Genomic DNA, 25,208 nt, shown 5'->3' with positions numbered 1-25,208 from the left:
ATAATCATTGTTGGACATGTTCAGACTGTACAAAAAACAACAGCAACATTTTAACAGGATAAATTGAATATTCAATGTGTGGGTCTAGGTAAAATGTCATTTTCTTGAAAACTATTGAAATGGATTTAGCCTATCTGGTTTTGGAAAAGAGCTCCTCATATATTTAATGGTCCTCAACATTTGCTCATGAAGGCTAACAAAAGTTATGTGATAACTGGGGAGTGTAGCCTACCTTTAAGGTTGTGTTGGTAACGGAACCATACACAACCAAGTGTGTTCTGAAAGACACATACCCTGCATAAATCCAGTGTGCTTTAAAAATCTTGACCTGCTATGTGTGTGAAAGTGCTTTCTCTGCAATAGGAATAATAAAGTCAAAGCAACGTTCATGTCTAACTGACCAACCCGGTATCACGCCAAAGCGTGTAGCAGTCACGCTGGTCCACTCGAGGATGCGTGTAAGTGTCACGCTTTGCCTCCTCTAGGCGTGAAAGTTACACGCATGTATGAAGGTGAAGTTACCAATAGAATACCAGCAGGGGCGATAATTTTCTCAAAGCCAACAACTCTAAGGACCAAAAATAAGCGATTTAGTGCATTCTCTAAAAATTCACGCGCAAGGTAAGCGTATGATCGTTGTGTCGATATTAGGTCTTTATTGTAATTTTAGCAATATAAAATCACCATATTAGGCTACAGACAGGTCAGTGCCTGGACGCAACCTCAGAACCAGCCGGTCACGGCCTGGCTGGGTCATATTTAGCCATATATTTCTTTCTTAGAGCGCGGTCATTTAATAAATCCTGAATTAACTAGCGTCTAGCAAACGTCATATTTGCCTGTGTGGACTGTAACGTTAAAGCTTTTTGAAATAATAACACAAAATAAATAAACAATAATAGTATTATTAGTATTATGATTAAATAAAATAGTAACCTATTTTGCACTTCCGGTTTTAGCGCAGTTCATAAAGCGCGGCAGTGAATTAATAATAACGTTTTATTTATTTATTTATTTATTATATTATTATTTTTTTGTTGCCCTGTAATCGAAATCCTATGTAGTATTACAGTTTTTTATTTGCCCAGCGCATTTTCCCTGCTACTTGATATGTTATGCATACTTGCATTAAATTTACATCCTTTCTCTGCGTCCAGTGTACTTTCTGTTCTGGTCATAAGCTTGCAGTAATTAGATAATTATTCTATAGGCTAAACGATATATGTCAGTCATTTCTATGAATTCTGATCAAATACCTTACTGTAACCCCCCCCCCCCCCCCCCCCCCAATCTAGAGTGTCTTCAAGTAAGTATTGCTTTTTATTATTATTTTTATATCTTACCCTGGTTTGTTTCAGTGAGATAAGGACTTCTCAAAATATCTTTGTGTCTTCTGTTTACTCTAACTCTGACAGAAATGCCAGGCCAGGGGTCTACGATTCGCAAATGTGTACTTTGCCATAAACAAATTAATGTGGCTTGTAAAACCTGCAAATCTTGCCAGGGATAGCAACCACATAAATTGAGGCTTAGAAAAAAACTTGACAAGTTCTATCAGAAACGAGAGAGCTGGGTGCATGCCCAGACAAAAAACAGGACCACCTCTCATTTACAGGATGAAGCGTATATGTTGGTATGAAGTTGTTTTTAATGTAGATTATTTTTCAAAAGTTGCTATGTACATTTAATACCTATTATTCAATATATGTTATTTGTTTGTGTGTCCTTGTATTTTTAGCTAGAAAAACTGCAGGCCCTGGGAAAAAGGGCTATTGTATTGCTCTCAAAGCCCAGAAGAAGACCAAATGAATGGGTGTCTGAGGTTTTGGCACCCCGTTGTAAGCTGGCAGAGACATCACATAAACGCCTAGAAAGAATAAAGGACCTAGGTTAAAGGGACAGTCACATTGTACTCTTCATTATATTGTGGCGATTGCATGTTCAAAGGTAATTACCGATGCCATAATTTTCATTGTACAAATCCAGTAGAAAAAGTGGCATAATTGGTCAACCACTTGACCACCAGACTGTCTTAAACATCCATCACATGTCTTAGGACCATTCCCCTGATAAATCAGTACTGCTTGGTAGTAGTAGTTTGGTAAAACAGTCAGTACTTGTTAGGTCTATAGTCTATACACATGTCTTGTTGCTATTACAACTGCAACTTGCTGTATTTTTTGTTGTAATTTTTTTCCTTGATTAATCAATTATATTTTTAGTCTAGAAAATGTTATAAAATTGTGAAAATAGGCTGATCAGTGTTTTCTAAATAATTCTGTACTTCTAAATAATTCTGTACTAAAATTTAGGCTGGACTGCACAAGGTGCTGCTGAACAATTCAGTGAACCCTCATCAGCCCAGGTTGAACCCCCCACTGGACCACCAATGGTCGCTCCAGATCCACAGGTAGCAGTGGCCAAGCTTCATTGCCCAGCAACAACCTCTGAACCACCAATTGTCGCTCCAGATCCACAGGTAGAAGTGGCCAAACGTCATCCTTCAGCAGCTAACACTGGACCACCAATGGTTGTTCCAGATGCACAGGTAGAAGTGGCCAAACATCATCCTTCAGCAGCTAACACTGGACCACCAATGGTCGCTCCAGATGCACAGGTAGAAGTGGCCAAACGTCATCCTTCAGCAGCTAACACTGGACCAACAATGGTCGCTCCAGATCCACAGGTAGAAATAGCCAAACGTCATCCTTCAGCAGCTAACACTGGACCACCAATGGTCGCTCCAGATCCACAGGTAGCAGTGGCCAAACGTCATCCTTCAGCAGCTAACACTGGACCACCAATGGTCGCTCCAGATCCACAGGTAGAAGTGGCCAAACGTCATCCTTCAGCAGCTAACACTGGACCACCAATGGTCGTTCCAGATCCACAGGTAGAAGTGGCCAAACGTCATCCTTCAGCAGCTAACACTGGACCACCAATGGTTGTTCCAGACCCACAGGTAAAAGTGGCCAAACATCATCCTTCAGCAGCTAACACTGGACCACCAATGGTCGCTCCAGATGCACAGGTAGAAGTGGCCAAACGTCATCCTTCAGCAGCTAACACTGGACCACCAATGGTCGCTCCAGATGCACAGGTAGAAGTGGCCAAACGTCATCCTTCAGCAGCTAACACTGGACCACCAATGGTCGCTCCAGATCCACAGGTAGAAATAGCCAAACGTCATCCTTCAGCAGCTAACACTGGACCACCAATGGTCGCTCCAGATCCACAGGTAGAAATAGCCAAACGTCATCCTTCAGCAGCTAACACTGGACCACCAATGGTCGCTCCAGATCCACAGGTAGCAGTGGCCAAACGTCATCCTTCAGCAGCTAACACTGGACCACCAATGGTCGTTCCAGACCCACAGGTAGAAGTGGCCAAACGTCTTCCTTCAGCAGCTAACACTGGACCACCAATGGTCGCTCCAGACCCACAGGTAGAAGTGGCCAAACGTCTTCCTTCAGCAGCTAACACTGGACCACCAATGGTCCCTCCAGACCCACAGGTAGAAGTGGCCAAACGTCTTCCTTCAGCAGCTAACACTGGACCACCAATGGTCCCTCCAGATGCACAGGTAGAAGTGGCCAAACGTCATCCTTCAGCAGCTAACACTGGACCACCAATGGTCGCTCCAGATCCACAGGTAGAAGTGGCCAAACGTCATCCTTCAGCAGCTAACACTGGACCACCAATGGTCGCTCCAGATCCACAGGTAGAAATAGCCAAACGTCATCCTTCAGCAGCTAACACTGGACCACCAATGGTCGCTCCAGATCCACAGGTAGAAATAGCCAAACGTCATCCTTCAGCAGCTAACACTGGACCACCAATGGTCGCTCCAGACCCACAGGTAGAAGTGGCCAAACGTCTTCCTTCAGCAGCTAACACTGGACCACCAATGGTCGCTCCAGACCCACAGGTAGAAGTGGCCAAACGTCTTCCTTCAGCAGCTAACACTGGACCACCAATGGTCCCTCCAGACCCACAGGTAGAAGTGGCCAAACGTCATCCTTCAGCAGCTAACACTGGACCACCAATGGTCGCTCCAGACCCACACGTAGCAGTGGCCAAACGTCATCCTTCAGCAGCTAACACTGGACCACCAATGGTCGCTCCAGATCCACAGGTAGAAATAGCCAAACGTCATCCTTCAGCAGCTAACACTGGACCACCAATGGTCGCTCCAGATCCACAGGTAGCAGTGGCCAAACGTCATCCTTCAGCAGCTAACACTGGACCACCAATGGTTGTTCCAGACCCACAGGTAGAAGTGGCCAAACGTCTTCCTTCAGCAGCTAACACTGGACCACCAATGGTCGCTCCAGATCCACAGGTAAAAGTGGCCAAACGTCATCCTTCAGCAGCTAACACTGGACCACCAATGGTCGCTCCAGATCCACAGGTAGCAGTGGCCAAACGTCATCCTTCAGCAGCTAACACTGGACCACCAATGATCACTCCAGACCCACAGGTAGAAGTGGCCAAACGTCATCCTTCAGCAGCTAACACTGGACCACCAATGGTCGCTCCAGATCCACAGGTAAAAGTGGCCAAACGTCATTGCTCAGCAGCTACCACTGGACCACCATCAGCTCTTATTGCTAAAGGTAAGCAGAATAGGAGCTATATTTATATCATATATACACGTGTGTATAAAATTCTATTTATTTTACATATTTACATTTTTCCATGTTATTAACAGATGAAGGTGTGGAAAAAGGAGGCTGTCCAGTTACCACTACAGTGCAGCCACATAAAAGGAAAGGTGTGTTGATGTACTGTGTGTAAATCCATACTTAGTAATTGACATTAATTGATGTGAGTCTTCATGAAGGCTGTATTTCCATTTGTAAGATGCTTATTATGTTTGGGCAATGTCCAGATGTATTTGTTTATTTAACAGTAGAGGTGAACAATTAATTGAAATTATCAAAATCATAGTATAGACTTCTGTAATTTTCAATTCACAAGGTGCAATATTTGTGCAAGGCAAAATGTGTGTCAAAAAAGCATTTTAAATTAAATATTGTGCTGCTTCAAAGATGATCTGGCCTACAAATCATATTATAAAGCTTTAAAGGATAGTGGGCCTAAAAAAGAAAATTCTGTCATTAATTACTCACCCTTGTGTCATTCCATGACCTTTGTTCATCTTCAGAACACAAATTAAGATATTTTTTATGAGACATGAGAGCTTTCTGACTCTCCATAGACTGCAGCATAACTGAAATGTTCCCAGAGCCAGAAAGGTTGCACGGACATTGGTAAAACAGTCCACGTGTGGTTCAACTGTAATTCCATGAAGCTATGAGAGTGTATTTTGTGCACAAAGAAAAAAACAAAATAACCACTGTATTCAACAATTATACTCAACCAAATCACGTATTACACCATTATTGAGTGTTCCATGAAGAATGCATGTTCGTTCCCCTGCACAAAAACAAAGTGCAGTGCATGCATTTTCTACTGCAACAGCAGCACACGCATACATTGTGGTAGTCTAAATAATCATGGATGATGATGAGTTGGAGGAAAATAATTGTTGGATAAAGTTTGAGCAAAAAAAGTATTCTCAAATCTTCGGGAAATTATCATTGAACCACTGTTACGTGGACTGTTATACCAATGTCCTTAATATGTTTCTTGGTCTGGGAACATTTCAGTTATGCTGCAGTCTATGGGAGGGTCAGAAAGCTCTCGGATTTCACCAAAAATCTTAATTTTTTTGTTCTGAGGTTAAAAAAAAGGTCTAGGTTTGGATTGACATGAGGGTGACAAATATAATGCCAGAATTTTTCATTTTTGGGTGGTGAAACCCCTTTAAGAAAAATCTTTGTTTGGTATTAAAATTACACCATGATCATTTAAATAGGTTTCTCAATGAAAATAATTGTGTAAAAGATAGATTGAATTCCCTTCAATATCACATTATTTATCATTTTATTTCATTATTATTATTATTATTTTTTTTTTTTTTTCAAAATTGTTCAGCATATTAACCGGCACAATTGACATTGATATTTGTCACTCAATCAGTGATTGCTGGTATATTCAGGAGGGAGCTTGTACTTTATGTAGTGTATCATGGCCTATTGTGACTTGTAAATTAATGAACAGTCTTCATGTGCAATGACAGCAGTGTGTTTGTGGAAGCTGTTATACAGGGTTCCTTTCTATATAGGACTGTGGACTGAATGCCACAAAATTAATTTGAATCAGCTGCAGTACCTATCTACAATCGTCTGGCAATTATTTAACAGCATAATAGCAGACAAAGTCAGAATGTAACATGCATGTTAATAGTTGGATTTGAAAACTATTCATTTACATAATAAACATCTAGCTATTTATACTCAGATCTGTAATATGGTCTGGAATTTTGAAATAGAAAAAAATTTAAATGTTCAAAAATGGTCTCTGTCTCACCTGGGAATTGACCAAATTCTTGATTTATCTGGACTTTATGTCAGAACACCCTTGTATGGCCTATGACTTGTTTTCTGTTTAAGTAATCCTGTTTGTGTAATCCAATATTAGTGGATGGTGAATAATAGTTTGTGTTCAATATCACTTCTTCACCAGAACGACAATATAAAAACTGTGACTAAGTACAACCTATGCTAGCTAAATAATCATTTCTAATTCTATAATGACTTGTATAGTGTAGTGTGAATGTCATATTTTTCTTTTCCTTTTAGAATGCTCACACACGCTGACAGGGAGCAAGGATTTTTACCCTGTGAAGAGGGTTGCCAAATGCAGAGATATTAAGGTGAAATAGAGTATCACTTACGTATACATAAGCTACATAATGTTCCTGATGAAAGGGGCTGATCATTTTCCTGTTATTTGTGTAATTGTCTTGAAAAAGTATTTGCGATTTGTAGAACTGCTAAACTTAGCAAATATTTAAACAGGAAAAATTTTACTATTTTTAGGGCCAAAAGTGGAAGCAATTTGGAGTGGGAGCCATGCAGACTATGGTATGTATGACTTTTCATATGTAACACATCGTCAATTAGTTTTAACAAGTACAAACTTTTGACTTACTGGTATGTTAGTTAGTACATTTCAAAGTTTGTCTTAATAGCTTTTAAATGGGTGGTCAGTATTTGCTCTTGTATCTTAATATAGCCAACACAAAGTGTCTTAGTAAAGTGTTAGGCCAAAACCTACCCTCAGAAGAGCTTCATGATCTTTGACACAGTTTTTCTTAGACTTTCTATTCTACTGGGGGCAGGAGGATGGAGTTCCATTCATCCAAAATTTATGCTATCATTTGGTGTTTTGATAATGTTGGATCTTGGTGGGCCAACATCTCAATAAGACACTTTGTTGTTGTTTTCCCTTAATTTGTCAGTTTGCAGTGTATCTTATTTGCCAATAACACCTAGGCCTGTCGCAATGATCAATATATTGACTTATTGCGCAATATACTGTATGTAAATTACCTAACTTTTTGATGACACAATATATCGACCATTATATTTACTTAAAAATAAATGTCAGCGTGTTTTATTAATTCTCCTTATGCCTTTCTTTTGCAGCTTCTCGTACATAACGTGGTGTAGTAGTAAGGTGCTATTTCCAACTGAAAAAAACGCTTCTTCAAAGGGATAGGGATAAGTGCCTTTGTGCATACGGACATCTGACTGCAAGTAGGGATTGCGTTTTTTAGCAATACAGTGCAGCCTTAATTTATAGAGAAAAGAAGGTCAGAGAAAAATCTGTGGATGGAAACATGTCCATACAAGTTATTTGTGCTTTTTTTCTACTTTTTGTTAGGAAATGATTATTTACTATTTATTAATATTTTTTAAGGTATCTAATATTTGGATACTTAATTCCCATGATCTAAATATTCTTAAAAATTAAACAGTTTGTTGTCATTTGGAAGTGTGTAGGCCTACTTTCATTATTATGCCGTTACATTATAATTATATATTCAGTAGTATAAAATGGTCTTTAAAATTACAATATCGCTTATCATAATTATTTCAGGGGCGATATATCTCATAACAAAAACTTGTTATCGTGACAGACCTACTAACACCTACTATTGCATTCACACTAAAAATAGTTGAACAATAATGATTAAGTTATTATTGCCAAACTAAACACAGCCACACAGCCTGCATTTCGTGAAATCTATATTTCAAGTTCATTTGATTTGTATAGCACATTTACAACAACCATTAGGCTGACCATAGTGCTTTACAGAAGAGAAAATTATAAAAACATACACAGAAAGCAAAACAGATAAAAAATATGAACAACCCGTCTAAAAAGTTACTGATTGACAGTAATCAGTACACTAAGGAAAACAAATAGGTTTTTAACAGGGACTTAAAAACAGACAGAGAAGGGGCCATTCTCATTCCTAAAGGCAGGGTACTCCAAATTTGTGGCCCTGCCACCGCAAGTGCACGCTCCCCTCTGCACTTAAGTCTAACATATGGAACTACCAAGTTCAAAGAGGTATACAGGGGATAGGTTATGTAAAGATTTATAGACAAAGAGTAGAATTTTGAAGTGTATTCTCTGATGAACCGGCAACCAGTGTAGAGATCTGAGAATTGGGGTGATGTGTTTATGTTTGCGACACTTTAGAAGAATTCTGGCTGCAGTGTTTTGGACTAGCTGAAAGGCGAACAACCTGAGATTTAGATACACCGCAATATAAGGGATTCCAGTAATCTAGTTGAGAAGTAACAATTGCATGAACAGCCATTTCTAGAGTTTTAGGAGTGAGAAATTCTCTGATTTTAACAGGAAAGATATTTTTTCTTTTTATCTACTATCTTTTATCTAAACTCCTGGTAGGAGAAAGAGTCAAGTTACAGATTTAAAATGGTATTCATTGCAAAACCCCTGCGCATTCAAAGGCAACATGATAGAGAAACTAGGTATTTGTAAAAAAAAATAAAAAAAAAATAAGTGTGTGTACATACAAGTTTACCCTGTTGTAAAATCCAACATATGCTGGTTACTGTAGGTTTAGAAGCATGTTGCTGGTTTGAGCTAGTTTAAGCTGGCCCTTTGCAACTAACTCCTGCTCAGGACCATTTTAGGACCAGCACATGACCAGCTTAAACCAGCTCAAACCAGCAGACATGCTTCAAAAGATACCTAACCAGAATATGCTGTTTTTTCAACATGGTAAACAGAGTAGAAGACAGAAGCAGTGGAGATGTAACCTGTTGCCTGGATTTGGATGCCTTATATGCCTCATGTAGTTAAACTGGAGCTCTTTTAAATTAAGTTTCTCAAAACTTATGTAATCTGAGACATTTTTATTTCTTATTTTAGTACACCATTGTCATAAATATATCCTTGCTTCAAAAATACAGAAATTGTCTGTTACTGCAGTACTGCATTACTTTCTTAATAACTGGATCATTATGTTTACTGTCAGCTTTTGATCTTCTTTTACGATAGATGTTGTCTCAAAGTAAAATGTGGACTTCACATTTCTCATTTTTGAGTCACTAGAACAAAATGCAGTCAATTGATGAATGCTTTAAAATAAAAATACAAATGTTCAAAAAATGACAGACTGAGCCGCTGGCTGAACAGAAAGGAAGATAAGCCCACCAGAAATACACTTGAGAGTATTGTGCATACCAAATAGTGATTCTTGTAAGAAACATATCAGATTATAGAACATGGTAACAACACATTTTCCACTTCTGCATTTTTGACTAACATTAGCCTACTTTGATGTAATGAAACCCCTCTAAAACATAGCTATTGGAAAACAGATACAGGAGTCTTAATATGTGCATTAATGTGTCTACAGTTTGTCTGCATAACCAAAACATCTAATTGCATTCTTCATTTTTGTGTTACAGTCGAAAGAAGTGGCCATTGGAGTGGGTGGCAGATGTAGACACTGTTTAGTTTTAATTTCCACAGGTTCCCAATGTGCTGGATTCCTCTTTATTTTATTTCTATATTTATTTTCTTCTGTTGTAATAATAAATAAATTTTTTTTTTGTTCCATACATGAGTTGTTAACACTTTTGAGTGAATTTATGAGTTTTCATTATACTGTTTCTGTACTTTCTTTAATCTTTTTATTTTTATTTTTTATCTTTATTCTCAGACACACTGTTTATTTTATAGTCTACTTAGTTCTTTGAGCATCCAAAACAACATAAAATGTATCTGGGAGTTTGTTCAGAGAATGGTCTCATAAAATAAATAAATAACATATTCATAGTGGTTGATCCTTAACTTGTCTTTATGTATCACATACTTTGTATACAAATTTCATCTATATCCAGCTATGGAAATGCCTTGGCATTTAGCTCCTTGATTAATAAATGACAACCTGTTACGACAAAGCTTTATACAAAGCTTTTTTACATTGGAAATAATCAAGTAAATGTTTCAAATATATACTGTATATATCAAATAATGACACCATCATTTAAAATTATTTTAACTTTCAAGTCTGTCCATTTGTATTGTTAACTTTATACCAATAAAAAAGGTTTTTAAAAGCTGTTGTTAGTGACCTCAAAACATATTGTACATATGTGTTTTGTGTCATTATGGCATATCGTTTGTGACTTTACTCTGTTCTGGATGGAGCTGTCCCTGGATCCCCCTTCCTCTTCAGATGGCACTGTTATTACTGTAGATTACTTTTACTAAGATTACTCCAAACAGATGTCTTTCCATTAACAGGCTAATGTGCAGAATTATATTTATATTCTTAGCATTCTCATAACAGTTACACTTGTAATAAAACATTTTTTTAATTACTTGAGCATGGGACTTCTGAAAGATTTCACGTGAGCTGAGGAGTCAACCTAGTCAGCTGTACTTTTGTCCCAACTGGTCTGCATACTGTCTTTTTTATGTTTTCATGTGCAAAACTCACTCTTAATGTAATAAGCAAATCATTTTACTTAATTGCTCTTGGAGATAAGGTATGGTTAATAACTATACATTTAGTAATTTAGCAGACACTTATATTCAAAGCGACTTAAAACTATAAAAACATTTCAAGAGGCACACAGTGACATCTGTGATTCTAATAAGTCAAAATAAATTTGTCATTAAAGAATTTGTCTTTTATGTCCAGTAATGACATTTTAATTCATGTTTATAAAATAGACCATTTCATGTCTCTTTGAAATGCATGCATGACACAAAGGCTGAGTGGGCAGAGTGAAAATTAAAATGTTGTCATAGGACTGTCAGGAATCTGGAAGGAGGACCCAAATGCTGAGTGAGAAACAAGGGTTTATTGACAGAACAGATCGATACAAGAGGGTTGTGAAGTGCACAAGTGATACTACAACAGGAACACAAACGGAGACAGTTAGGGAAGGCCACTGGAACAGCTTCAGTCATCAACTGGCAGAATAACAGAAGAGGGGGCGGCAAGACCAGGCTGATGAAGACCAAACAACCATAGAGCAGAGCTCAGATACTCATTGACCACCAACTCTGAAGCAGACCAAGTGCCAGGCAGAAACATAATTACCCCACAGTAAGTGGATAATAAAAAAAGAACAAATAATGAGTAACTTAATAAGAAAGAAATAATAACCAACTTAAACCAACGGACACATACTCAGCCACATCTACAGACAGAGACAAGGCGTGAGAATGACCACGAACCGGCAAAGACAATAGGGCAAGGGGCACTATAAATGGGGAGGAAAAAAATTGAGGGACAGCTGAGCACAATTAGACAAACAAAAGGGTGTGGTAAAGAGGAAACAAGGAGGAGGGGCTAAGGAAACACATGGCCAAGAAAACAATCAACAAAGCCATGTGCTGACACAAGACACAAGAAACAAAACACAAGACAAACAGTGTCAATGCAAAACCCTGACATAGGACTAAACCAAATACATCATTTGAAAGGTCTTGATCAGCAGAGTAACAGCATGCCAAGGCCTAAGGCTGTACATTGCTCCTACTTTGAAATATTGACCTCTGCACTTTGACATTGATACATGTTGTGAGCCTTATAATTAAGCAACTGAAGGGGCCACAATGATGAGACCAACTGTTATGCAAAGCACTTGAACTATTCCATTATGAGGGCTACCTTTTGGTGTGATCACAAATAAGGGCAATAACAGAAAATGGTCAAAATTGAATTTCATCTAGTTATCATTCACAATTTCAAATTCTGAACAGCCTAATGTGTTTCTCATCTGCCCATACCCCTGAATGCACTTTAAGTTTTATGTTCCAGACATTCAGTTATGAGAAAGAAAAAAAAAAACCTACAATTCCCTGTTGTAGCGGGTTACAAAGTGATAGACTGCACGTTAATTATGTAGTTCTTCCGGTTTGCAAACTAAGGTTGTAAGCAAGTACGGTTTCAAAAAGAACTATAGATTATAGCGTCCTTTGCTAAAAATTTTTAAAAACAAGCACAAAACGTGTTTTATGATTTATATATATATATATATATAAACAACTCCCGTTCTTTGCAAGGTTCATGTTCGTTGCTAAACTGTGTTAAAAACTACCATTCACACCTTGGCCAATTTTAGAGTCTCCAGTTAACTAGTTATATTATTTTCTCTCAGTTAAAAATTATAACTTATAGGTTTTTAATGAAGAAAAAAACAAAAAAATGATGGAAAAAATCTTTAATTATACATCACTTTTCAAAGTAAAAAACTGACAGGCATTAAAACAAAGATGACAAGGCCATTCATACATACATAAAATTGTAGACATAACTCAAAGTATACAGCCTATGATTGTCAGCTTATATTTACAATAGCAGTTGTCTAGTATTAGTTATTGTATCCAAAGTAAAGTTACAGCAGGATAATGAAAAGCTTGTCTTATTTATGGCTATAATTTACTAATTAATTAATAAAACACAACTGTATACCTACTTGACAATTAACATGTAAAAATATTATTTTGTGTGAATTCATTTATTTGTATACAGTAATTTCATGGGTTTTTTTTAAGACAGAAAAACTAAACAAAACCTCAGCATGAACTAGTCTGCATTGCATGTACAACAGTTTTATAGTTACCTGAAGTACAAGGCATGGCAAAATTGTTCCTTTTGTTGGTATGGTAACAGAAATAATAACAGGACACTCTACAAAAATATTTAATTTAGTGTACAGTAAATGGCTCACTCTTAAAGTAACCAAAATTACCTGTGAATAACATTATACAGGCGTGTACAGTATAAAACAATCTGAAAGCATTAAATTTGTGAAATCGTAATATGTAACATAGATTCTTAACGTATGTAATGTAGTGAGAATAGATTTTGAACGGTTTTGAACATTTGTACATTAAAGGTCATAACGTTGACAAGATGGCTGGTGTAATTCACAAGCTGTAGCACCACAGTTGCATGTAGAAATAGTCTGTGAAACACTGGAGGTGGAGGGCAACTTAACCAACCTGCTGTTTGTAAACTGAGTTTTGGAAAATCACATTAAAAAATATAAAAGCACTGTATCAGACATCCAATACAATTCAAAATAAGGTTTGTTGTTTTTCTTGAAACAAACCTGCAATCCACTCACAACTGACACACATTTTTCAACACATCCCACCAGTTAAGAACCACTAATTTCCATTTCTTCAAATTCACTGTCATCTGAACTCTCATAATACAATTCTTCATGGTCCTCCGGTATCTCTTCAGGCCCATCCTCCAGCAGAGAAGCCGCATTTGGTCCTAAAGCCTGGCTGTAACTTGAGCATATGACTTGGAACTCCTCCTCCACATCTGCAAGCCTTTTCTGAAGAAGACACAGTAGTCCTCGATGACCTTCTTCACTTATACTACCTAGAAGAAAAAATTAAAGCAAGGCATGTCAGTACTTCACTGAGTCAGTATTGTTGAACTATTCATCAGCTGACTTCACTGAAGAACTACAGATTTTAAGATCCAGCCACATGGAATCCACAGTATAAAACATGGATCTCAAAGTGAGTGTGGTTTTATTGTCGTATTTGCTATTATAAGATCATTCAGTTGATTCATGACTTTTTAATCACTAAAGGACAAAGGAAAGTAATTTGATAAACTAATAAAAATCCTGAAACTAACATGTGCTTTATAGAGACTTTTGTTTTGAAGTCTCTAGGCCCAGCCATTTAGTGTTTTTATTTTATTTTTTTATTTGTTATACTTTTTTGGCCACCTTTTTTTCTCTTTTTGTCAAATTCTGTCCCAGAAAATTTTAAATAAAAAAATACACATTAATCAAATTATTACGTTCATAAAAAGGATATATAACAGTGGTTGGGTAAAAAACCCAGTATCCCCAAAAGCTTCACACAGCAAGAAGGTATAACAAAAGTTAATTTCTTACCACTGTTTCTGCCAGAAGACATTTCTGATGTCATTGTCCTGATGTTCCCAGCCAGCTTTCTGAGCTCGGTGCAGTGCTGTCTCATCTCCCTCATCACAATGATTCTTTCCTCTTCAAGCCACACTTTTGACATGTACGCATCAAAAATCTTCTTCTTGGTAAGGATGTTGCTGGATTCTGAAATCACATAAATAAAATCTCTACAATACAAATTTGACCTGTACATTCTAAACAGCAGGCAAAACAGAAGTAGTGTATGTACCTCCCAAAACCTGGTGTCGGGTGCAAAAAAAAAAAAAAAAGTTGGCTTATTAAGGTATAAAACATTAGAAAGACACCAACACACTAAAGATTCTCTCCCTTGTTCTTTATTTCAAGAACTCCTACTCCGCTGATTAAAATCTTTAAATACCTCAGCCATCTCACAAGTGATGAAGACCTTGTGGTCAAAATGACTTGTCCTAATAAAGAATAAGTGAGTAAATCCTTAGTGTAGCAGTCAGCAAGATAAATTGCAAAATTAAAATAGACAATTTATTTTTTTATAATTTGATTATTTGAAAGTGCAGACCCAGACATCAACAGATATAGGACAATATGAATATTTTCTCTCAAAACATCACTGTACAAAAACTGTAGAAAAAAAAATGAAAAATGATTCTGATAAATTGTGTGAAATATGTTTACAGTAATAAATACAGCATATTAGTTTGCTTAATCGTGCACACACACACACACACACACACACACACAAATAGCCTTAGAGACAAATGGTTACATACCACTGCTGTGCACTTCCCATGGCCATATTAGACTGTCTGCCCCACTGTCTCCAGCCCCCACAGAGAGTCCGCGGACCACCTTCTCCTCAGCGATGCGCTCCTCATCTGGCACCTGCTCATTGTAGAGCTTGATTGCTTGCAAAAGTTTTCTCTTCTCTTCCCACAATTTCCTTCGATGCAAATGTCGAATTTTGTTGCTGTCTATAAAAATTACGAAACACAAAAAAAACACTATGCAAAAGCATGTTTATGCAGATATCAGCAAGTAATATGAAACAGTAATACTTAGAACTAACTTAGGAATTAATATAATATATATATATATATATATATATATATATATATATATATATATATATATATCTAAATGTAAACAAAAAACTGAATAACTTAAAATGCATAACTGTTTATGCCTCTATAATCTTTGGGTTTTTTTTGGACCATGTGTGATGGAAAGGACTTTCAAAGGATCCAGAAAGTCACAGTGTCTAAGCTCAATCACCTTAAATGGCATGGTCTTCCTCACCATCCCTACAAGAGTGTAGTACCCACTCTATTTTAGTGGGCATTGTAATGTTCTTTATTGATTTGTTTGTCATTGGCATTTAAATGCTTGCACCACTCACAGTACTTGCATGCATGTTTTGTGGGTTGGTGAAAGCCTAAATTCTAAATTCGAACTCTGTATTAAGTATAAGCCTGTGGAAACTAAGTTTCTCAGGTTTCAGTTTCCAATCATTGTTGCATTTCTGTACATAGAGGTCATGATGTAGATAGAATGTAAATATAGAAATTATGCAATAGAAAGAGCAAATCAAAGGAACAATATCTACTACGGCAACTTGCATTTCTACATATGATCGAGTCGTTGTTTTCTATGTTGTTGTAACTGCTCCATGAATAATAAACTGTTGTGTGTTTATCCTGCTTTTAAAAAACGCTGTGTGACGGCATTTTCCCGTGTGTGTTTGGCCAATCAACATACACTTACATCACGGGTAGTTCCTATAGCGCAGTTTAGACCCTGCTCTGAACTAGGAGCTAATTTAGTTCCCGTAAAAGGAATTCCTGGAACTAAAATAGTTCTTAGTTCCTGCGTGTGAATGCATCCAGGTACTAACACCAATAATTCTATGAACTATGAAAAGGTTCCTCCGGTGTGAAAGGGGCTAATGGCTGTCTGTCCTTTCCCTGCATCCTCTCTCTTGTGGCTAAGATTAATAATACATCTTCAACAATTTTTTTCATGGTTGAACTACCTGGCTTATATGTGGTGTCAGCCATTTTGAGTCATGTGCTATCCACAGGCTTTACAGACAATACAGTTCTCAGAGCCAAAAGGGCATAAGTGCAGTTACACCATTTTGTCATAAACAGGTTTGGTATGTTCAGAGTCAAGTTTTCTGGTTTCTAATGAATGACTCCAAAATGATTAAGAATTCACTTGGGTCCTTCACCCAAAATGTTACTAAAAACCTTCTGGTTCTCAACCCTTGATATATACAGTATATATATATATATATATATATATATATATATATATATATGCAAACAAAATGCAAAACTAGATAACTGTGACATAATTATATTTACCTAATTTCTGTCATTATCAGGTTACTCATCTGAGATAAGGAATATTTTATGGCATAACTGTAATTGCTGATGCTGTTTCCCAGAATGAAGCAGGTGACGCAGGTGGAGCTCAGGTGGTTAGGAGTGGTGATAAAGCTGGCCACTTCTACAAGGACATGAAGCCTGGCACTTCACTATACAATAACTTCCCTTTTATAAGATATTACATTTAATAAACACAAAACAATGTTTCAGTGTACCCCCCTTTCTGATAACCATTAATTAAAATGCTAATTTACTGTTAAGTATTGTTTACAAAGAGCCTACAAACATTATTAAAACATCAAGTCATAAAATCAAGTTATTCCCACCCTTATGCCCACTCCCAAAAGCCCTGAGGTAAACACAGTTATCATCATCACAGCTATTGAAGCAGTTTCTCCTCTGTTCAGTCTGAGGCCTAAGCCCTTCCTTATTAATGTTTCTTTTAGCAAAAATGGCCTTTCTTAACTTTGCCAGTTAAAGAGAAGATTCTCTCCCACTGAATTTAGATGCAGAATATAATAGATGTTATTGGTATAGCAGGCTTGGGGAGCAAAATGTTAATCAGTGTCCGATTCTGGATCCTGTTTTTACTTCTCATCTGTTCTCCATGACTATTAATAACTTGTGTGTTGCTTATTTTTTAAAAGGCCATGCACAAGAATGAATTAAAATAAATAAATAAAAAGATTACCAGAGCTTCATCTGGCTGGTGTAAGTACAGTTCTCAGAATGTAATTTTGGATTAAAGACGTGGCTAAAACAATGAAATTATACTAATTTAGCTTTAACATAATCACTGTTTAAACTCTTTCATATCTAAAGTTGTATATGTTTACTATGTATAAAGCAAAAAAGAATGCTATTTTTAATGGAACAGTTCCATCACCCATGTTTAAGAAACACATTTTCCTGTTTTAATGAAGTTTTACTTTGTATGTTCTCCAGGTGATTGATATTCTCCTTCCATCCCATTGTTGTAAATAAGAATTAATTAATTCAAGTGACCTGCATGGTTAAATAATGGTTATATACAAGAATAAGCCATTTTGATTCAGTATATTTTATTCTTATAGTAGTACAGTTTTGTCTATTACTTATTCTAAACAATCTATCTAGTTTCACTGATGATTAGGCAACTGTGACTTAACTAAAGAATGAAAATCAGGAAATAGTATCTATTAGTGTCTTGAATAGTTATAATTTACACATTAGTAGTAAGGGACAGGAAGCCTTTTGTCCCACAAAAGCAGCACAGACAACTGCAGGATTTTTGCTATTCATATTCATTTATATTTCACGGTATTGTGGAGGAATTTCTGCAGGTTGGTGATTCATGGAAGGGTTGCTGATCACAGATACCTGCAAGGGGTAAGAAAATATATATGATCAGCTTCCATACATATTGATTGCTATTTTATTAATAATAAACAATTATTCCACCAATTACTCCTTTTAGACATTTCTAGTACAGGGATACACAACATTAAAACCAAATAATGTTTTCACTTTAAAAAAAAAAAATGTATCAATTTACTCAAAGTCCAATTATACTGATGTTACAAGCTTCTCATACCTCTGGGCTCTTAAGATCATGGAAATGACAAGACCTAAAATCACTGGGCACTGGAGGTAAACCTTGTGCAACATTTGGCACCTTGGGGGGAAAATGCACATGTAGCGTTTTATGTTTTCTTACTGTAAAATGCCATAAATTCAATAACACTGACAGACACTTCCAATATTACAGTTTTTTGTTGTTGTTGTTTGCTATTTGTAGAGATGCTGCTACTAAACGCTTTTGAGAGACTCATGCATATCAATGGCTCAAGATCACTAACTCAAGATTACTAGCTCTAAAATGACATTTTTGAAAATTTCAATATAAATTCTATATCAAGAGTTGCTTTCTTGAAATTGTCACTTAGTGCAAGTCATGTAAATTAGGGAATTACACTTAAAGGGTTAGTTCACCCAGATAGCAAAATTATGTAATTAATAACTTACCCTCATGTTGTTTCAAATCCGTAAGACCTCTGTTTATCTTCTGAACACAGTTTAAGATATTTTAGATTTAGTCTGAGAGCTCTCAGTCCCTCCATTGAAGCTGTGTGTACGGTATACTGTCCATGTCCAGAAAGGTAAGAAAAACATCATCAAAGTAGTCCATGTGACGACAGAGGGTCCGTTAGAATTTTTTGAAGCATCGAAATACATTTTGGTCCAAAAATAGCAAAAACTACAACTTTATTCAGCATTGTCTTCTCTTCCGTGTTTGTTGTGAGAGAGAGTTCAAAACAAAGCAGTCTGGATATCCGGTTCGCGAACGAATCATTCAGTTCACCAAATCGAACTGAATCGTTTTAAACGATTCGCATCTCTAATACGCTTTAATCCACAAATGACTTAAGCTGTTCACTTTTTTTAATGCGGCTGACACTCCCTCTGAGTTCAAACAAACCAATATCCCGGAGTAATTCATTTACTCAAACAGTACACCGACTGAACTGCTGTGAAGAGAGAACTGAAGGTGAACACCGAGCCGAGCCAGATAATGAACAATAGACTGACTCGTTCTGAACTGAATGATTCGTTCGACCAAAATGTATTTCGATGTTTCAAAAAATTCAAACGGACCCTCTGATGCAACATGTACTACTTTGATAATGTTTTTCTTACCTTTCTGGACATGGACAGTAGACCGTACACACAGCTTCAATGGAGGGACTGAGAGCTCTCGGACTAAATCTAAAATATCTTAAACTGTGTTCCGGAGATAAACGGAGGTCTCACGGGTTTGAAACAACATGAGGGTAAGTTATTAAACACATAATTTTGCTATCTGGGTGAACTAACCCTTTAAGAATTTAATGGATAAGTGGCACCACCTACTGGGGTATTTAGTTTCATATTTATAGTAACATTAATACCCATTTATAATTATTTTTTATAGTGTTGAATCAAAATATTAATTTCTAAAGCTTCTTTTTGTAGTGTCTATTCAATGCTTTTCTCTTTAGCACAATAATGACTTCGTTCTTTGGGGTGATTAATTAGATTACATTTTTTTTATCTCTTGACAGTCTTATTTTTTCTGATCAGTTTGTAGAAGTTCAATTAGAAGATCACAATACAGCTTCTATCAGAAGTCAGAAGCTCATGTACGGTCTGAAAAGACTCGTGTGAAATCAAATTGAGAGAAGCCAGTCAGTTGAGTTTGTGCCATTAACTTTTACAGTGTTCAGATTTTGTTCAGTCTTTAATTGTGTATGATAATTACTTCAATATCGTCTCTTGAGCGAAGTGCATCATCACATCCCTAATATTTTTTTTTCTGATGGCCATAAAATCTAAAAAATAGTAGCAATGACCCATTTATTTAATTTATTTAATTGACTTGATGCATTTCTCACCTGTTGATAACAGCAGGAGGTGGCTTTACAGGCAAATGCTGATAGACAGATGGAGATGATAAACTCAAGCAATGCAAATATCACCAAAACACTCCCGATTCCAAAGAATAGGGTCTGAGAGAAAATACAAATCCTCAAATTATGATAAGGCAATTGATAATTAGTACTCACACTGGAACGCTGGCTGCTTAATGTATAATGCCAATGCCTTCTTGCATTAAAAATGAGCCAAAATACAAGATAAGAGATCTATACACTACTATGAAATTTATGGGGGAAAAGACTGAGTGCATATTATGGATTTACGTTTGACAAGTTTACTGAACACACAGTTATCTTAATGTAATTACTAAATAAATGTAAATGTAATAGGTCACATACCTTATATTCATTGCAGTTATTGTAGTCCAACGGTCCAAATACCAAATCAAATGAAATTATAACAATTGCAATGGCTGCAGTTAAAGCACTGAAAATGTTCATTACAAGTGAACCTCTCACCTACAGGCAGAAAAAAAAAACATAAAACCCATTAATAAATTAGGAAGAGCGGACACATTTTGTTAACATATCATGTTAACGTAGATGGAGAAGTATATGTAGTGTGACAAAAAGATATAATTTTTATAAATATAGAAAAAAAAAAAACAGGAAATACACATTTAATGATCAAGAGGGAAAAACTGTTTCTAGCCATTCCTGAAAAATGCAATACATATTATTATTATTATTATTATTATTATTATTATTATTATTATTATGTCACCTGCCAGTGTTGGGCAGCTTGAACCCCTAAAAGTAATAAGTGTTGTGTACATACCAAACAGATACTGCCGGGTGAATTATGTTTGTTTTCGGCAGCAATGCAGAGTGAACCTGCAATAATGTACTGAGAGGAGAGAGAAAGGCCAAATTTAAGTCTTCTGCTGGAAAATGTAGCTTGAATTATAAAAATAAGATCACTTAGTTGTAATTGTTTCTTACGATGATTGATCCCCAGTAAGGAATACCACTATAGACAAATATGGAATCTGCATGAAGTGTAGACACAATCCCAAGCATGAAAGTCAACAGACCAATTATTATCTGGACAGTCTGTGAGGGACAAGAGAAGTGTACAAGAGTGTCTTTTATAGAGTAAAACCATTTCAAATTTTGGAAATCAGTATAAATTGTACAATACAAATTTATGGTGACTGTAGTTATGGACGTATGATTATACAAAAAAAAATATCCATCAAAAAAAATATTCGACAAGCATTGAACTCTCATTGTATGTATTCATATACTGATTTGCAGATGAGCTAAAGTTTTGATAGTTTCAACTCCTAAAACAGCCTTTGTGACTTTTATGTGACTGATACACTGTAAATTTTAATCTGTAAATAAAAAAAACCTCATCCTATATTGGACTTCATCTTACATTGCGTTATCACCAAGGCAATATTTTTTTTTTAATAAGTACAATGAAAAAACACTACCTATGATTTAACATTAATACTTTATTTTTTATTTCATTGAATTCAAATTAAATTATTTATGTAATTGTCTTCACACTTAAAAACACACATTAAAGTTTACTTAGGTTTAGAAGAGGAATTCTTACCCCAAGGGCTTTTGGTTGGCCCTTCAGAAATGCTTGAAATCCATGAAGAGGGGAAACTCCTGCAATCTGTTGGACATAAACAGGTGCAGGAGCATTTGTCTCGGTCCCAGCTGGTGTTGTTTGTGTTGGTGGTTGAATCTGGATGATGAGTGTTGAAGAATTCATGGGTAAGACTGTGTGGGACATTCTTGCTTCCAAATCTGAAATTTACCTATACAAAAATCATAGTACACCAAAACATGTAAATGGGTGTGTGTGTGTGTTCTTGTACAATCTAAACATTAAGCAAATTCTCTTTTCCAAAGACATTTACAAAAGTACAATACCAGCCATTAAAGAATTTTACAAAATAAAATAAATCAATTCATTAATAGCATTTAGTTAAAAACCTACTACAACAACATGCAGACATAACGCAAAGATAGGTATTTGTATAAAGTTAGTCAAATTTAATGTAACTGTATAATATGTTTTACCAGAAACTCTCTTCAGTTTGCTCTGTGGAGTCACTTTGCTACGTAGTCGCACTTTGCCACTACTTATTATCACCCGAGCTTTATAAAACACAAACCTGGCCACTGCTACCAGGAAATAAACAAATATCTTTCCTTTCTTAAGATAAGATAAGTATTCATGAATGTCTTTATGCTGTGCAGTATAAAAAGTAACCTACCTGCTGATTTAGAAATGGGTTTGTACATAATGAAATAAAAAGCGTTACAAATAATGATCAGAACAGTGATTTGTGACCCAATTTATGAGTCACACCCCTGAACTGTTTTCATTCCCCATGTGCTCTGTGTGACATAGTTACTGTCTCCTGCTGCTTGTACCAATATGTTTGGGTGTGTCTTGTCAATTGCCCTCATTAATGCCCCCCCCCCCCCCCCCCTCATAAATTGTATTCTGTACAATGTAATATCCCATCTGGCCTGAACTTTAGTCATGACATAATCTAGCCCTGTACCACAAAGCTAATGCAAATGTGATAGGAAGTCTAAAAAAGGCAGAGAGTGTGGCAGTAGCAATAACTACTTAATGGCCGATTAGAGCTACACTATACCATTCAGGGTAGCTTTAATCTGGTGTGGGAGGCAACTGGATGAGGTATGCGACTGGGCGTGTGTATGACTTCTGCCCCACCTTAATTTGGGTTGCTCTTACTCTGCTTCAAAAGTACTTCAAAGGCACCAAGTGTTGTCCTCAAGGCCTGTTTTAGGGAGCGAAACTCTCTTTTTCAGCTGCCACCAAAGTGTAGAGAATTAAGGGGACTGAAGTGGAATTGGACTTGCTGGCTGGCCAGCTGCTCTTGCAGTCATGAGATGATAGCTGTGTAAGCTTCCTTCAATTCTCTCTCTCCTCCTTTGAAGTTGGTTTGCCTCACCTAGCGATGAATCGTCTGAGAGACATGAGAAATGAATTAGAGTCGAGGCTATGAAAGACATCAATGTAAACTGCCTGGGTAGTTATACATTTGAACAGGATGCCAAATTTCTTCTTGTTTCTGTGACCAACTAACAATATACGTACCAAAGCAATTCATCCCTGTTGAATACAAGGTATGCTGAATAAACGTAATCTAGCTGGAGGTAGGTCTGCCATCTTGAGTATTTCAGGGTTTTTTCTCCACCTCTGGCATTCTACACAATTACTCTGACATTGTTTGATGGCCTCTCTGCCTCGGAAAATCCAATATTTACACCAAAACCGGGTAAAGAGTCTTTCAGGGCCTGGATGGTGGAATATAGTGTCATAACTCCGTATAAGCAGTTTAGAGACCGGGCATTTTGGGTCTAGGATAATGGGGTGCACAGTATCAATATCTAGATAAGGGCTTACAGTAAAGATGACCTCCTACTCTGATGAGCTGAGTCTTGTTGTCAAGTTCAGGGGCCAGTGTCTTTAGCCGACTGTTTCTGGGAAGTGATTTACCCAGCTTTAACTGCTCCAATTCAGAGGGAAAACACTCTTCCTGAGCTTGCTGTAGAACACTGACTTCAGCCGTCCTATAGTCATCAGCTGTCAGATTGCCTGCCAACCCATGACAGGCCCTAGACTCCAGTAGCTCTTCAAAAGTCTTATACTTGCTAATTACAGGTTATGACGAGCTGGCTGTGAAGCAGGAAAGGAGACAGGAAACTGTTTTATGTAGCTGACATTCATCTGCAGCCACAGGGTGTGGGATTTCTGGCCACAGATTTGAAGGATCTTTGAGAAAGGATGGCCCTTGGTCCCTGGTTCAAACGAAATCACTGTTACATAAGCCCTGCTATTCTAAATGAAATAATTAATTTAATGAGCAACAGCATAATTCACGAAATTCCACAGGAAATTGCTGCTTTACCAGTAGTGCAATATTCAATAATAATGGATGAGCTGTAAGTTGGCCTTTATGAAGTTTCTTCCACAACCGGTGAGCAAATAGGAAAAACTGCTTCTGATGTCCTCCTTCGTCTAAACCTTCCCTTTTTTTCGTGGTCAAACATACGATGGAGCAGCCAACATGTCTGGGCATTTGTCAGGTGCACAAACTCACATCCGCAGAGAGCAGCCACTTGCTGCCTTTGTTCATCCCCAATGCGTGAACTTGGTCACGAGCAGCCTGTTCAGCCTCACCAATAATCAGGATACTCTGCAATGGATCCATGAGCTTGGCTGTTTATGTGGCCAGGCAGGCAAATTTAAAACCATACATTTAAAACAAAAAAAGTCTGTGGCAAAAGCTACATCTGGCTGCTATACAACACTGAAAACCCTGTGTCCAACTAGATGGACAGTGCATACACCAGCCATCAATTCTGTGCTCAACCAATATGAAGGCCTTTGTGAGCGCTTCCAGAAAGGTTGTTGGACAGCTGTTGGCACAGGACATCATGATAGGCCTTGAAAGTGGAAACTCTGGTCCGCTTATTTCTCGTGTTTTCTGTATCATCAGCTGAGGCAGAGAGAAGCTTCAGCGCTCTTCGGGGACTGAAGACATGGCTTCAACCCAGAACCATCTGAACAGCATTGTAGTCAGTCATGTTCACAAAGACAGAATAAATGAATTAGACACCAAAAAATAAATAATAAAATAAAATAAGCCAGGAAATCATTAAGGGCTTTTTTTTCTTCATCCATTACAATATTATTTTTTATTTCTTATTACAGTTCATTCTGAGGAGTTCATAAACATATTGATATTATTGTTTTTTGTTAATAAACAAGTTTATTGTTGACCTCTGCCAAAAGTTTCTCTCTTTCTTGCTCAGTATTTTGTAATGCTATATATTTTTAATTAAATATTTAAAATACTAAGTAGCATGACCTTAAAGACAAATTATATACAAACAAAGTAAATATAATTGTAAATAAATAATAATAATAAAAAACAATAATAAAAGACTTACATCTTTAGTCCAAGCTTGTGATAGGAAGAAAATTGAAGGCAGAAAATGTAAGGCTGATATCAAATGGA

General features: G+C 36.8%; 3 protein-coding genes across 4 annotated transcripts; 1 reads left to right on the top strand and 2 right to left on the bottom strand.

Annotated features, from left to right (window-relative positions):
- The first annotated feature begins 1,316 nt into the window (after positions 1-1,316).
- LOC113047122 (nascent polypeptide-associated complex subunit alpha, muscle-specific form-like) lies at positions 1,317-10,383 on the top strand. 2 transcript variants are annotated; one of them, XM_026208401.1, is made up of 5 exons: positions 1,317-1,633; positions 1,739-1,947; positions 2,313-4,616; positions 4,712-4,774; positions 9,861-10,383. In XM_026208401.1, exons 2-5 carry the CDS (start codon positions 1,938-1,940, stop codon positions 9,896-9,898), a joined length of 2,415 nt encoding a protein of 804 aa, XP_026064186.1. In that variant the 5' UTR covers positions 1,317-1,633; positions 1,739-1,937; the 3' UTR covers positions 9,899-10,383. The 2 variants fall into 2 exon arrangements, with proteins under 2 accessions (XP_026064186.1, XP_026064185.1); XM_026208400.1 differs by lacking the exon at positions 9,861-10,383 and adding an exon at positions 6,708-6,833 and having other exon boundaries at positions 1,317-1,947.
- Positions 10,384-12,925: 2,542 nt separating this feature from the next.
- LOC113047387 (uncharacterized) lies at positions 12,926-16,402 on the bottom strand. The gene is made up of 4 exons (XM_026208741.1): positions 16,378-16,402; positions 15,119-15,319; positions 14,337-14,513; positions 12,926-13,807 (listed from the first exon to the last, which is right to left on the bottom strand). Exons 1-4 carry the CDS (start codon positions 16,400-16,402, stop codon positions 13,575-13,577), a joined length of 636 nt encoding a protein of 211 aa, XP_026064526.1. The 3' UTR covers positions 12,926-13,574.
- Positions 16,403-17,785: 1,383 nt separating this feature from the next.
- LOC113047658 (membrane-spanning 4-domains subfamily A member 4A-like) lies at positions 17,786-22,345 on the bottom strand. The gene is made up of 8 exons (XM_026209001.1): positions 22,228-22,345; positions 21,752-21,962; positions 21,130-21,240; positions 20,966-21,034; positions 20,527-20,646; positions 20,146-20,259; positions 18,309-18,389; positions 17,786-18,094 (listed from the first exon to the last, which is right to left on the bottom strand). Exons 2-8 carry the CDS (start codon positions 21,935-21,937, stop codon positions 18,023-18,025), a joined length of 753 nt encoding a protein of 250 aa, XP_026064786.1. The 5' UTR covers positions 21,938-21,962; positions 22,228-22,345; the 3' UTR covers positions 17,786-18,022.
- Between the last annotated feature and the right edge of the window lie 2,863 nt (positions 22,346-25,208).

Source organism: Carassius auratus, chromosome 28, assembly GCF_003368295.1.
Source record: "Carassius auratus strain Wakin chromosome 28, ASM336829v1, whole genome shotgun sequence".
In the NCBI taxonomy this organism is placed as follows: domain Eukaryota; kingdom Metazoa; phylum Chordata; class Actinopteri; order Cypriniformes; family Cyprinidae; genus Carassius; species Carassius auratus.
Note: the sequence above shows the minus strand (reverse complement) of the source record. Positions and strands in the feature narration are given on the sequence as shown.